The sequence below is a fragment of the Chanos chanos genome, chromosome 2 (genome assembly GCF_902362185.1).
Source record: "Chanos chanos chromosome 2, fChaCha1.1, whole genome shotgun sequence".
Taxonomy (NCBI): Eukaryota; Metazoa; Chordata; class Actinopteri; order Gonorynchiformes; family Chanidae; genus Chanos; species Chanos chanos.
The window spans coordinates 8,205,950-8,221,271 of record NC_044496.1 but is presented as its reverse complement, the minus strand read 5'-3'; the positions used below and the strand labels follow the sequence as shown (position 1 = coordinate 8,221,271).

General features: G+C 45.5%; 1 protein-coding gene across 1 annotated transcript in view; it reads left to right on the top strand.

The window, feature by feature from the left end:
* The window catches only part of lgr4 (leucine-rich repeat containing G protein-coupled receptor 4), a 41,211-nt gene extending 26,544 nt beyond the window's left edge, over positions 1–14,667 (top strand). Inside the window, 15 exon segments of the mRNA XM_030765996.1 lie at positions 4,033–4,248; positions 5,264–5,335; positions 6,834–6,902; positions 7,620–7,691; positions 8,118–8,189; positions 8,726–8,794; positions 9,158–9,229; positions 10,081–10,146; positions 10,396–10,467; positions 10,949–11,020; positions 11,251–11,376; positions 12,085–12,182; positions 12,455–12,511; positions 12,817–12,926; positions 12,928–14,667. Of these exon segments, the coding sequence (XP_030621856.1) occupies positions 4,033–4,248; positions 5,264–5,335; positions 6,834–6,902; positions 7,620–7,691; positions 8,118–8,189; positions 8,726–8,794; positions 9,158–9,229; positions 10,081–10,146; positions 10,396–10,467; positions 10,949–11,020; positions 11,251–11,376; positions 12,085–12,182; positions 12,455–12,511; positions 12,817–12,926; positions 12,928–14,196 (2,512 nt within the window). The 3' untranslated portion in view covers positions 14,197–14,667.
* The last annotated feature ends 655 nt before the right edge of the window (positions 14,668–15,322 follow it).

Genomic DNA, 15,322 nt, shown 5'->3' with positions numbered 1-15,322 from the left:
TGTATGTATGGTGCATTTTGACTGTCTCTATGAGAGCAGGTCCAGCTGGTGTGTCTGCCTGGGGGCTGAGTGTTTGGAAAAAGCAGCTATGAGCCATTATCACCTAGCCAGATCCCTCTTTCCCTCTTTTCCCCTCTCTCTCTCTCTTTTCCCCTCTCCCTCTCTAGCCTTGTGTTTTTCCTCTGTCCCCCCCCCCCTCACTTCCATGGTTCCTTTTTTTGCAGATGTTTTTACCCCCAGGGCTTTGACTGTGCAGCTGAAGTAATGTGCTTTGGCAGAGCAAGGCAGGTTTTGCCTAATGCCTCTGAGAGTTAGCTGTCAATCAACACGCCTTCTGCCCTCAAGCATGGACAGAGAGAGAGAGAGAGAGAGAGAGAGGCAGAGAGAGAGAGTTAGGGATGGCAGAAAGTAGGGACTGACAGAAAGACTTTATAAGAGAAAGGAGGAGAGAGAGAGAGAGAGAGAGACAGAGAGAGCGAGAGTTAGGGATAGCAGAAAGTAGGGATTGACAGAAAGACTTTATGAGAGAAAGGAAGACAGGCAAGAGTGAGAGAGAGAGAGAGAGAGAGAGAGAGCGAGCGCTGAAGTAGGATTAAGTTTGTAGAGAAAGAAAGCAAGAGAGAGAGAGCGAGAGACAGAGAGAGAGGCTCTAAAGGGTTGAAACATAGGCCTCTCAAGGTTGTTACTGAAATAAGAGAGACACACGAAGGCAGATTAAATGATTGAAAGAGTTCTGTTGCTGGGGAGGGAAAGCAAAAGCGTACATTCAGGCAGAAGAGAAAGGTCTGGCAGGAATGTTCTCTCTGCTGGAGCATTGTCACTGAAGTATTCAGACAATGTAATCAGGTCACCAGCACAGCCACTGTTTAATTGGTGTGACAGCAGTTAGCTTTTTAGGGAGTGGCCTGGACAAATTCTTATTGGCTGGAGGAAGGACTTAAATTTGCATAACAGGTCTATTATGTTGAATTTAGCAACACTCACATGATCTGTATGCACTTGAATTCTGTTTGTGCTTAATTTTTGATAGGTAAAATAAAATGTATTTAGAGTTGATTATCGAGAGGTAAATAAAATGTATTTAGAGTTCATATTTACGTTTTCCTCCATGTATGAAATTAAACAGGTTTCATTTTACATGTAGCATTTTTTTTAACAGTTTGAATTCACGTGCAAAAGCAGCAGTTTACCTCAGTCCTTTATTATCTACCTAAAACAACAGAAGAGACCCCTTAATCCCGTATCAGTGAAAGTTACACCCTTATATACCATTTTAGAGGTCGTGAAGAATGTAATAGAGACATTATGCAACCCCATAAGTTTGTTCTGCCTGTGAGAATGTGGTGCTTTTGGCCACGCGTGTAAGCACTTGACTACATTCTGTCGTTTAAGCAGATGAGCGAGTGTGTAGCATCAGTGGCTGCTCTCAGAGTACGCGCCTTAGGTTGTTTCGCATAGCCCTGTATGCCTCCGCTCTGGTATGGCTCTGGCAGGGAAGGGGCATGCCTAGATCTGCTCCATACACTCAGGCATTCCGGTACTGCTGCGCCCACTCCGTTCAGCCATAGCTGAGAGATTCACAGTTCCCATCCAAGCCTGCGTGTTGATACTGTGGCCTACTTCCATTGTCTCACCTGCGAAAGACTTAGGGAGTCAATTTTTTCCTGAAGATTTCTTTAACCCGAGTTGAGAGAGCCTATCTCTCTCTCTCTCTCTCTCTCTCTCTCTCTCTCTCTCTCTCTCCCTTTCTCTCTCTGTTCGTTTTTTTTTTTTTTTTAATTTAGCTGATGACTTAAAACAAGAGCACATAACAAACAGACAAGCTAACAATACTGCAGGTTTGGTGTTAGTAAAGTCGTCCAGAGGTGAGTGATTGTTATATACATCTGAAAGATGAGATCAGTGCATAGGCTAGTCTACTGTGGACAGAAAAAAAAGCACTTAAAAATAAATACAATAATGCTTTACAATTACGTTGAAGCTTTTAGACCAGTCACAGAGCAATTCATCGTATTCCAGCTGATACAACATGAGGGTACATTGGTAACTAAATCCTATAGTGTTTGATGAAAGGTATTACATCTCCATCCTAGAAGATAAAATGCCTGTCACTACAGGTTGGGTGTTGAATATTGGCCTGTCATGTTTACCCCCCACCACTCAATGAACCAGCTGTGATGCATGTTGAACAAGAGCACAAAAACCAATAGAAAATGGACTTAAACATGCTTAAGTGTTCAGTGTATGTAACCGGGTGAACCTCGGGTCGTATCTTCTCTATATGTCACCAATGTGATTACTCACTCCATAGGTAGCTTAAGCCTGCTTGTTCTGAAAATTCCCTATGGTGAAAGGCACACACGCTTGTTTTAGACAGACCTGTTTTCACTTGCTTCTTGTTTACTGAAGTGTATATGGTGACCCTTGGTTCTCCTTACCCATGTTGCTTTGGAAGAAGTGCAAGTGAGGATTGTAGTTGTTTTAACTGTTTTAAATGACAGCGTTTCTTAATAAACCTCTAAAAACCTCCCCGCTCCATTGGGTTGCGTTTTAGAACCAAGCGTAGCACACCTGGACCAGCTCGCGATAAGCAGATGGATTAGCAGTGCAGGCGCACTGGGGGCCGCAGAGCAAACATGACAAAAAATGACGAGGAGTCACGTCGAAGCGACTGAGAAACCTGTTAATCAGAATGCCACTCACCCAAAGTAATTATTATTTCAGATTGCAGTCCTAGAGTCTTCCAGAACATTTTATCCCCAATTATTCTTAATTATCCCTGCTGAAAGGAAGAAATAGTTTTTCCTCATTATGGCTCACAGTCATAATTGGGAAGAGCTATGGTTTACCAAAAAAGTCTGATAAGTGTGTCCCTTGGAGGCGGAGCTGTGTATCTGTGTGTGTGTGTGTGTGTGTGTGTGTGCGCGCGCACGGGTGTGTGGGTGTGTGGTGTAATAAATTTGTATTCCAAAGAAGCGACGGTAGTGCTGGCGTCTCTGCCCAGAGCATGGTCCACGTTTGCCACTGTTGGGTTCATTTGAATGTGGATAAGAGGGTCCATTCTGCCATTCATAAACAGGATGTCACCACCCGTCTCCCCCCCTGCCTCTCTGTGATTGGTTACTCTGATAGGCATTAACTGCAAAAGAACTGTAGTGTCAACAGGCTTAGAATACCTGCACTGGTAAACCAAACAGGTTTGGTTTCTGTTTAATACACTGGATACTCAAGGATGACAGAACAGCAAACAGGCTAAAATTATGGTCAGTTCAGAGAACCCAGGACGGTTCAGGAGGTACATTTTGTTTTTTCCTGTTTTTGAATACCTCAGCACTCCTGAAATTAAGCACGAGGTTGCATATGATTAAAATAAATAAATGAAAAAAAAAACAAAAACAGACAAAAAAAATAACATATCACGTTGAAATGAAATGAAATATTGACACAGCTTTTTTTGAAACGTGGCGTCTTTGACACAGCGGCTATGAGTGCTCTAAGGTGTGGCTGCTTTCCCCTGGTCTGGAGTGTGGGGGCCCTGAACTGGCCCCTCTCACCTGGCACGCTGTGAGAAAGTCCAAGGCAGTGAGATCATGGAAAACACTGAGCTGTTATTGGATGACTGGCTGCTAATGGATGCCTTTGCGCCCACTTGACAGAACACACACTGTAGTTGTTATTTACACACAAACACATATGCTCACCTAATGGTGTGTTTTGTTAGTAAGTGTCTGTGAGGTAGGGTGCATGTGTGTACTTGCTTATCCCTATTTTTGGTTGTTTCTCTATTAGCAAAGCCTTTCTCTCTGTCTCACACACAACTGCAAAACACCTTGCTCTCCGTGGTTCTCACTGTTTTTTCTCCTCAACAAAATGAGATCATTCATAAGCTGCTGGTTCAAGCGTGGTTAAGATTATAATCAGAATACATTCATGAACTGTTTGTCACGTATACACACTCTTTCTTTGTCCTTGTGTTCCTTCATCCTCCTCTCTCTCTCTCTCTCTCTCTCTCTCTCTCTCTTTTTCCTGCAGACGGTTAGATGCTAACCACATCACGCTGGTACCCGACAACAGTTTTGAGGGTCTGCAGCAGCTGCGGCATCTGTGGCTAGATGACAATAACCTGACCGAGGTGCCCATCGTGCCTCTGCGTCACCAGGGCAACCTGCAGGCCCTGACGCTGGCGCTCAACCGCATCACGCGCATCCCCGATAGCGCCTTCGCTAACCTCTCCAGCCTGGTCGTGCTGTGAGTGTCGACCTGAAATGCCATATCTGTTTACGCTTTATCTTTACACTTTACCCGTCAGCTACTCTGACTGGTGATAGTGTATTCCATCAGAGGCTGACATGGAGCATGTGCACTGCCCCTGCAACTCCCTGTACACTGTTTCCCTATTTAACAGAAATTAGACATCAGTTAAATCCATCAGCACGTTGCACAAACACACGACCCATATTCCTTGTGAAACACCCCCACACGCATACAAACACACACACGCACACACACACACACACACACAGACCGGCAGGTAAACTGCTGTAGTTGTTGGTTTTGGAAAGAGAAGAAGGAGAACCTTGTGTGTCTTCTGCGTCTAGCAAACACAAACAGGGACGAGAGACCTTGAAACCATCTTTTTCTTCTCTTTCTGGAACCTTCTCTGTGTGTGTCTGATTTACCAATTACATTCCTGCTGTTGGAAAATATTTGTCTAAGGAGAGGAGGCCAATTAATCCGTTAAGTAGGTTGAACAAACACACAACCTGCGCGGTGCTCAGCAAAAAATACTGATGAGTTAACCGTAAAACATTCTCAGACTTTGCTACTCTAAATGAAGAGTTTAGACAGACAGATTAGTGTGTCTGTGTGTGTTTGTTTGTATGATCCTGCTCTACTGGGTTGTGCATCTTGTTGATGATGAAGGGAAACAAAAATAGCATTTTTTTGCCTGAGTTCATGAGAAAAACAGAGAAGTTTAATTAATCTGAGCTAGAATTTACACCATTAGGAGTGTTATTTATTTACGGTTAAATTAGTGAGCTGTGCAACGTATGGATTTATGCAGTCAGTTCCATTAAAAAGTTCTAAAACATTTTACCACGAAATAAAACAAGTGGCGGACTTCTGTTTTTCTTTTTTTTCATGCAGTGCGTGGATGAGTTAGAGAAATGGCACAACATTGTGAAATAACTTGTTAAAAAAATGATTTATAATAATGTGATGGCTCCTACATCTAAATATTGTATTTGTGACTATTCCTCAGACACCTACACAACAACAGGATCCAGGAGATGGGGAAGAACTGTTTTGCCGGCCTGGAGAATCTAGAGACACTGTCAGTTTCTCCTCATCCATCTTTACTTTTACTGTTGGTTTAGAATAAATAGACTGGATTTGAGCCATGTGTCTTGTTTCTGTATTGTTTGTATTGAAAATATGGTGCTCTGATGTGTAGGGTGGTGGTGGTGGTTGGGGGGGGGGGCATATGTAATGTGGAGCGAGTGTTTTGGTTGCATTTAGAACCATAATGATGAAATTCAATGTTTAAAACTTACTGCGGAGGAGCTCGGGAGTTCATTCTGAATTACCTGCTTCCCTGGCGCCCTCTACAGCTGATTTGGGGAAGTTATTATGTCAGCGTTATTGACAAGTTGTCAGTTATAATACAGCCTTTAACTTTTACTATGTGATGTAGATCACTCTAGCAAAAAATTTGCATTTTTAGAGTTTCCTTGTAATGAACAGTAGACGGTTATCTATCGCAGGGTCTAAAAGTTTTCCAAATTTTTCATTTAATTTAAGTCAGTTGGTCCACTTTCAGAGTATAGGCATGCCTGTTACACTGTGTGAAGGTCACAGTTGTTTTAGGCTTGGCAGCATGCTTGTGTTTTCTTGTGTCTATATGACAGAGAGCTGTTGTGAATATGTTTCTACTGACAATAGGTGCATTTAAGGTCAGAAGTTATTCTCTGATAATACCATTTAACTCTTTCCTGGATAATTGATACAGAGGAAAAAATATGGGGGAAAATTGTACTGCCAACGTTAAAAGGCACTCCACAGTTTAATATCAGTAGTGGAGAGAAGATTTAAGGATCCGTCTTCAGGGTCACTGAAGCGTTCTAGCCAGCTTACTCCAGACAATTGTCCTATTTGTTGGAGAAGCTCTAGTCAATTCTAATCAGTCACGCTCAATTCAGAGTGTTAAAAAGATCACAGACCTGCTTAGAGACCTTGGCTGTGACTCCAAGCCCCCCTCCGTTCCTCGGTCTGTCTCCGAGCTCCTTAGCCGGGCAGCTGGGGAGGAAGTGGCGGGCGGAACAGGAAGCCAGATAGCCATCGTTGACTCGACTCTATTTACTTTGGCTGCAATTAGGACAGGAAGAGGGCACGCCAACTTCCTGCACACCGGAGGCATGGGTCAAGAGAGAGGGGGGAGTGATGTCATGTTGAGGTTGATGAGGGCAGGAGAAAGGGTGGCAGAGAGTATTATTTAACAGCTGAAATGAAAAAAAAAAACACCACTTCCCCATGCCCACCTGCATGCAGACGCACTTCATCCTAATTCTAACTCTGTGGTTCTGTGGTACCATCAATCCCTAGTCAATCCCTAGTCAGCTCGTTGGGGCGACCACACAAGAGCAGGATAGGACTGCAATACAGTCAGAATTAGAGTGAATTAGATGTGTGTTAAGTACTATAAACAAAGGCTAAAGTATCTATTTGTGATGATAATGAAGTTGATTATGTGGGTAGTGGTGATTGTTGAAATATCTCTAGTGCTGATATAAAAGGTGTAACAAGGATTTTACTTCTTTTTTTTTCTTCTCCAGAGACCTCAACTTTAACAACTTGAAAACCTTCCCTGAAGCCATTCAGAGTTTACCCAAGCTAAAAGAACTGTGAGTGTACACACACACACACACACACACACACGTACCTACACGCTCCCTCTCACACTTTTATACTGGTTTTGCATTCAGCTGCCAAAGTAATGTGTAGTTTTGTTTGGACATGACATGTATGATGTAAATCTCTCACTGGCAGAGGGAAGATAGTTGGTATTGCACTATTTGCTTTTCTCCCCCTTTCTTTGCTGTCCCTCTCGTCAATCAGAAGATGCTTTAAAGCCAGGTTATGAGGGTGGAAGTGCTTTTCTGTGATACTGTAGATGAAAGAGGGTCTTTTTTTTTTACCAGTCATCTCATCACAAAAGAAAAGAAAGAGACGTATTAACCAGGTGTGAGCTCATTCAGACCAGGTGCAGATACCACTCCCACTGTTCAGCCATTCATTCAGAGAGAGACAGAGAGAGGAGAGAGAGACAGACAGACAGACAGAGAGAGAGGGAGAGAGAGAGGGAGATGGAAAAAGAGTCTTTAATGGAGAAACGGAAAATGTTTACCTTTTAGAGAGAGAAAGAGGACAAGCTCAAATGCAGAGCTTATACGCCCCCTACTGTTGTGTACTGGTATAGCTGTTCCTTTCATTTATATCTTCGTGATGAATGAAATATTTAATGGGAGGGAGTGAGTCTAGCTTAAAATTGGAAAGATGATGGTGATACTCAACCTTTTCTTTTCTTTTCTTTTCTTTTCTTTTATTTGTGTAACCTTTAGTGGATTTCACAGCAATAATATAGCTGAGATTCCAGAAGGTGCTTTCCATAGGAACCCATTGCTTCGAACAATGTAAGTTTGCACTGAAACACACATACAGACACACATACACACATACACACACACACGCACGCACACACACACACACACAGACACAGACATACACACGCGCGCACACACACACACACACACACACACACACACACACCTTAATACAAAACATAACCTGCCTCATGTCGTAATGACATCATCTTGACACAATGCCAGAGAAAAGAAAGAGAATCGTTTCTCTTCGCCCAATGAGCACAAATTCAACAGAACTCAAAGGACATTAATTATGGATTACTTTTAGCCTACATAATTACATAACAAATACAATGCTGCGTTTACACCTCTGTAGTGTCGTTCTCACATAATGAGAGCTAATGGCGCGTTTGAATGCTGAAAGAAAAATATCGCTGTTCACACATGTCTCTTTCAACATCTTTGTGTTTGCAGTCACCTCTACGACAACCCCCTCTCCTTCGTGGGAATCACTGCCTTTCAGAACTTGTCCGACTTACATTCTCTGTGAGTTTAACATGTGCTAAAACACAGCGCAGTTTTCTGTGCCGTTCAGCCACGATAAGATATATCTTCCTAAGCAGTCTTCTTTTTCTCGCTGTCTGTTATTTAGACTGTATAAAAGTGCCGCACGTCCGTTAGACGTGCTACTCACTCCACATGTAATCCACGCTTCTGTTAAAGCATGTAGTGCATTTGAACGATTGATTCCGTATCAGTGGTTCCTTTTTGTACTGTCCTCTTCTCTGTTACCAAAACAAACGTCACACACGTAGGCTGTAGCTTCTGTATTATTTTTAACTGATTTTGGTCGCTTAAGATCTGAGGCCTTGAGAGTTTGGGGCGTGCGATTTGATTTTGGGACAGTGCCAGTCCTTCATCTGAGTGCTAATTTGTCCCAGGTCTGTCATTTTGACTGCTCACACATCAGTCATCATTGCTCCGGGGTGTCTTGTAAGATGTTTCATTAACTGCAGCGATGTGTGTTTCATTAATGGCGACGGCTTGTGATGTTTTATTAAACGTGTTGGCGTGTGGTGCAGGATACTGCGAGGTGCCAGTATGATGAAAGACTTTCCGAGCCTCACTGGAACAGTCAACTTGGAGAGTCTGTAAGTTCATTTTAAACACGCGTAACCTGAAAAAACAACAACAACAATAACAACAACCACACAAACCGAAAACAACACAATAATATACCAGGCTTCCTCAAATCCAGTCTTACGACCTGCCAAGTATTGCTGATTTTTAAACCATTGCCGTGCCCTCTTATTGGTAGAAGAGCGCACACGCACCTGTTTCCAAGGTAACAATCAGCCTCTAATTATGAAGATAGAGGGAAAAAAAGTGGCCTGATTTAAAATCTACAGGACTGGACTTGGGGAACCCAAACCATATTAATATTAAGTGCACACAGCAAACTCACCATACATGGTAATATTCCTGAATATTCCCGAGTGTGTTGTGTTTTCCAGGACCCTGACGGGCACTAAGATCAGGAGCCTTCCCGCTGAGTTGTGCGATGACCTGGGACTTCTACGCACTCTGTAAGTTGACCCCTGGGGTCAGTTCTATACACGTAACCCTGACTCTGGCTGTCTTTACTTATTCATGTCAATCAATCTTAACTTTACTCACCTCTAACTGTTTTTCCTTCCCCATTGGTCAGTCCGTCTGCCTGCACTTCCTGATGATTATCTGTCAGTTACCTGTCTCTGACTTATTTCTGTCCTTACCTGTCCTTATCTGAATCTGCGTGTCCCCACCTGCCCCTGTTCACTCTGTCCTGTTTCTCAGGTCTGCTTCACAGTCACATGGCCAGATAATGCTCTTACATATGCACATCAGTCGCTGATGTGAACACAGGGTCACAGTCTTAGCGCTAGTCAGTCAAATTCCATAAGCCGACAAAATAGTTGTCAATAAAACGCGAGGACGTTTTTTTTAACGAAACGTCACTGAAAGTCGCGGCTGACTCCCGCGTTAAACATGTCGTTCAAAGTTTTCATAAAACCAAACGGTCTTATTGTCAGCACACACACACACACACACACAGAGAGTCTCTCTAGATCAAGATCCTAAAGGCAAATGCTTAACAAGCTTGTCAGCAGTTTGCCTTTTCATGGTGCTGTGACATTTGAGAATTGTGAGGAGGAGTTGAGGCCAGACCTGCAGTGTCATCCCTAGAGAGGAACTGTGGTTGTTGACCATGTTGGGAGCTGGTTAGAGCATAATGACACTGTTTTATTTATGGTTATGTTAGTCATGTGACTAAAATGAGTTGGGTGTTTTGTACGAGTTTTGTTAAGACTGTGCTTTATATTTTGTGTGTGCTTGTGTGTGTGCGTGTGTGTGTGCGTGCGTGTGTGTGTGTGTGTATGTGTGTTTGTCCTCACAGAGATCTGTCCTATAATGAGATAGAAGAGGTGCCATCATTTCAGGGCTGTGGGAGATTACAGGACATGTGAGTATTTCACCCATTTTCACTCCAATTAATCTCTCGTGTTTAATTATTTGAATTAGTTTTGTTGTAGCTTTTGATTCTGACTGACTGTGTCTCATTAGCGTTCAGTGTTAAGACAGTACTATAAATGTGTGCGTGTGTGTGTGTGTGTGTGTGTGTGTGTGTGTGTATGTGCGTGTGTTTGTGTGTGTGCGGGCGCATGTGTCTGTGTGTTTGCTAATGGTCTTCATCTTGAATTGGGCTCCACAGAAGCCTGCAGCACAACCAAATTAAACAGATAGAGAGAGACACTTTCCAGGGTCTGTCAGCTCTCCGGGTTCTGTAAGTCAATTTCATTTTCAGTAATTTCATATTCTTATTCATTGCAAAATTGAAATGTTTTATTGTCCCATCCTCAATAATACCTAAAATGGTGTTAATTTAATTTAGTATTATTGATTTTGGTAATTAAGTAATCGCCTTTGTTTTTGTGTACTTTACTGCATTATCAATAATTAGCATTGATGAGTTTTGTGAATTATTATTTGCAATTAAAAAGATTCAAGAGAGCGAGAGAGTAAGCAAGCTCCAGCATGAGTTACAAACAAGATAAACACACACACACACACACACAAAGGTAAACACAAAGATAACACACTCACACCTGACGTGAGACTAAATATAGGGCGCTCTCTCTCTCTGGGGAGGTTTCCATGAACTCTCTGTACCGACCACCTGCCATGTTTGTTTGTGTGCGTGTTTGTGTGTGTGTGTGTGTGTGTGTGTGTTTGTGTGTGTGTGGTGTTTTTTTTTTTTTCTGCAGGGATCTCAGCAGAAATCAGATCAAATTCATCCACGAAGACGCTTTTCTGTCACTCAGTGGACTAACTAACATGTGAGCCAAAAGTCTGCAATACAGGAACATTGCTTTACACATCTCCACATACAGACAATTGGCTCGGACTTTGTTTAGATAGGTCTCTGAGCTCGTAGTGAAACAGTGTTGAGTGAATGTATGACTACTCCACTTTGGAAAGGTCAGTGTGTGTATCCATGCATGTTTGAGTGAGTGTGTGTGTGTGTGTGAATGAGTTAATGGTGATTTCTCTTGTTTCTCTCCCTCAGGGATTTAAGTCTTAACTCCCTGGTCAGTGTACCCACAGCTGGACTGAGTTCTCTGAACCAGCTGAAACTAAGTGGAAACCTCGATATGAAAAACACCCTGGTGGCCAAAAGTCTGCCCAAACTCAGGCAAGAGGCCTCACCACCCTCCCAAGCACCAACCCACACAGACGCACGGAACTCAAATAGACCTCCACCCTCCCAAGCACCGACCCACACAGACGCACACCACTCAAATAGACCTCCACCCTCCCATGCACCGACCCACACAGACACGCGCCACTCAAATACACCTCCACCCTCCCAAGCACCGACCCACACAGACGCACGCCACTCAAATAGACCTCCACCCTTCCAAGCACCGACCCACACAGATGCACGCCACTCAAATAGACCTCTACCCTCCCATGCACCGACCCACACAGACGCACACCACTCAAATAGACCTCCACCCTCCCAAGCACCGACCCACACAGACGCACGCCACTCAGATAGACCTCCACCCTCCCAAGCACCGACCCACACAGACGCACGCCACTCAGATAGACCTCCACCCTCCCAAGCACTGACCCACACAGACGCATGCCAGCACACGCTTTGAGTTGCTCAACTAGTTTCATCGTTTCATTTTTTTTATCAGTTTTTAAAGCACGCTAACATGTACCTCTGAATCGCGGGTATTTTCATGTATTTCATAAGGATGTGACTGTGTCTTCAGTGAAACCCCTCTCGCTAGGCATTTCTTGAGGTCAAATTGAATTTGAATCAGCGGAGATGCCAGTATATGCTTCCTTGTTAATGCCTTGGCACGCGGTGAGAATATGTCTTTGTGTTCAGGTCGATCTCGGTGCCCTACGCTTACCAATGCTGCGCTTTCACGGCCCGTGATGGTCCGGGCAGCTCAGCGGGTGAGGAGGACAAGAGCAAAGCCACAGGTTTGCTGTCATTGTCTGTTCTCTTTTCATACAAACCATAAGACCGCGTGCTTAAGAAGAGACATCTTTAGCTTATTAAACTCTGCCCATTCACATCGTGTTCTTTTGCACTTTATGAGATTTTGTGCTTTTGTTTGTTTGTTTGTTTGTTTGTTTGTGACGTCGTGGCTTCAGGAGGTGGATGTGTTGTCCGTGTGTCGGAGTGTGCGGGTGTGTGCATGTAAGTGTTTTCTGTTTGATGCTAATAAGTGAACCACTTCTCTCTCTGGCAGGTGAGGATGAAGACATGGACAGGATGCCTCTCGTTGTCCACTGCTCTCCCTCTCCAGGTAGACACACTATCCTTTATTCTCATTGTCTATGGAACAATGCCAGGCCTGTTTAGGTTCTCTTGCCTTATTGAGTGAATCAGTGTGTTACGTACAGTGTGTTCTATTTATTAGTGCTGTTGTTTATTTACTTCTACTCACCTTTAACAATCCCAGAGCGTTTTCTCCTTGTAAAAGGATTAGTCAGTACTGCAGTATGTTAATAAAGTCTCATTACTATTGCTCCCTGTCCCCTTCTCTCTCTCTCTCTCTCTCTCTCTCTCTCTCTCTCTCTCTCTCTCTCTCTCTCGCTCTCTCTCTCTCAGGAGCATTCAAACCGTGTGACTACCTGCTGGGAAGCTGGATGATCAGGCTGACAGTGTGGTTTATCTGCCTGGCTGCTCTCATCTTTAACTCCCTGGTCCTGGCAGCGACCTTTCTCCTCACGCTCGTCTCCTTGCGCCCCCTCCCGTCTCCTGGTGGGGCTTTTGGCTTGCTCCAACCTGCTTACGGGGGTTTATGTAGCGGCTCTGTCCATACTGGATGCTTCCACCTGGGGCACGTTTGCCGAGTATGGCGTGTGGTGGGAGACCGGGGCCGGCTGCCAGGCGCTGGGAGTTTTGGCCATGTTCTCGTCCGAGTGGTCGGTCCTGCTGCTGGCGTTGGCCGCCGTGGAGCGTAGCATGGCCGTCCGGGCCCTGCTCGGGAAAGCGGGACCCCTGAGGATGGGCGGAGAGCGAAGGGAGGAGAGGAGGCGTTTCGGGGTGGCCGCCCTGCTGCTGGGGGTGCTGGCCGCGGGCGCCGCCTCTTTGACTCTCACCCACGGCGCCGCAGCAGGATCCCCTCTCTGCCTGCCTTTCTCCGGAGGCCTGGGCCCAGGGCTGGGAGTCACCGTGGCCCTGATCCTGCTCAATAAGTTGGCCTACCTGCTGTCTGCGGTGGTCTACACGAGGCTGTACTGCAGTCTCGGCCGCGCCCAGCTGGCAGATCCAGAACAGGCCGGGGCCGTCCGCCACGTGGCCTGGCTGATCTTCACCAACTGCATCTTCTTCTGCCCCGTGGCGGCGTTCACGTTCGCTCCGCTGCTGGCCGGCGCCGGGAGCGTGGGCGGGCCCGAGATGGCCAAATCCGTCATTCTGATTTTCTTCCCGCTGTCCGCCTGCCTCAACCCGGTGCTGTACGTGTGCTTCAGCCCCGTCTTCCGACACGACTGGCACCGCCTCCGGGGCGGGAACGGAGGCGGGGCCTGCGGCGCGCGCGGGGGCAAGGCGGTCGCCGTGACGACAGACATCGGAGGCGCGGCGGCCGCGGCGGGGGCGGGGTCCTCCGGCCAGCTGGGTTATGACTGCGGGCTGTACACGCAGCTCCACGGGGAGGTCGGGGGCGTGTGCGAGCGCTGCGAGGCAGCCCTCCTCGCCAGGACCTCCTCGTCCTCCGCCTCTTCCTCTTCCTCCGCCTGCAGACACTTAGTGAAGTCACACAGCTGCCCCACGCTGGCGGCAAGCCGACCCCCGGCCGCCCGCTCGGAGGGCTACTGGGCGGACAGCGGGACCCCCTCGGCGCAGTCGGAGTACGCCGACGAGGGGGACTCGTTCGTGTCGGACAGCTCGGAGCAGGTTCAGGCCTGCGGACGCGCGTGTTTCTGCCAGAGCCGTGGTCTGCCCCTCGTCCAGTACTCCTACAACATCCCCCGCATCAAAGACTGAGAGTGTGCCAACCGCCCACTCACTCCCTCACCCGCTCACACGGTCTGTAGTGTTACACAGAGAGTGTCTTCCCCCAGGGCAACTAGAGCCCACTTTACAGGGAAAACAATGAGCATTATTGGGACGCGGCCTGAGAGACACAGACACCTAAGCAGTCAGGTAGCACTTTTGTCTAAACATTGACGTCTGTTTGTGTGCGTGTGTGTGCCAGGATTTGTACAGACTGATGCCACCAATGAAAAAAAAAAAACAAAAAGGGAATCTGACAATAACAGCAAAGATTCTCTGAGCCACATGTTGTCAGCAAACACGTTTTCTTTTTTTCTTTTTATTTTCTTTCGTTCTTTCTTTCTTTCTCTTCTGTGTTTGCCTCTTTCTCTTTGTCACTTCAAATTCTTCACACAAAACTGACTGCCAGCCTTCCCATTTAACTAGAGACTTCACCACCAGTGCCTGCAGCTGGATTTGGTAGGGCATCGGATTTTTTTTGTTTGTTTGTTTGTTCTTTTTTTTTTTTTTTTTTAGTCATATTTTTTTCCTCTTCTCAAGTGAAAACAGGGATACATGTGCCGTCTTTTTAAGAAGAGATGCTAGTTTCGTTAAAAGTTTGGGTTTTTTTTTGTTCCTAAAAATGATTGTCTTTTGTTGTTGTCATTCCCTGTTCTCAGTTTTCAAAAGTTGACAGGACAAGGGAGAGTCTGCTTTATGTAGCAACGTTTATTCGTATGTTAGACTTTGTTGTATTTGTTCGATGAGAATGTAGAATAGAAGAGTATATCGGAGGTGTTCATGAGCTATCACAGGCATACATTCAAGGGTTATGTCATGTTTGTGATGCCTCTTAAGCTCCCTCTGGGTCACGAAGCTACACCAGCTGTGCGTGGACGCGCCCTGAATCCATCACGGAAGAGCTCGTAAGTTATGATGTGTTCTGCGTGCGTGTTGAAAACGAATTCATTTCGCCCTGCGTTTTCCACTTTCTCTCGCTCACGAAAATTCTTTTAAGGTGAAGCGGTCATGTTTTGCATTATGCCGACGCGTCTCGGAGTGAATTCATGTTTTATTCACGGTAAAAAAAAAAAAAAAGACAATCGTCATCTTGCTCTGTCCTCTCCTTCTGTCATTC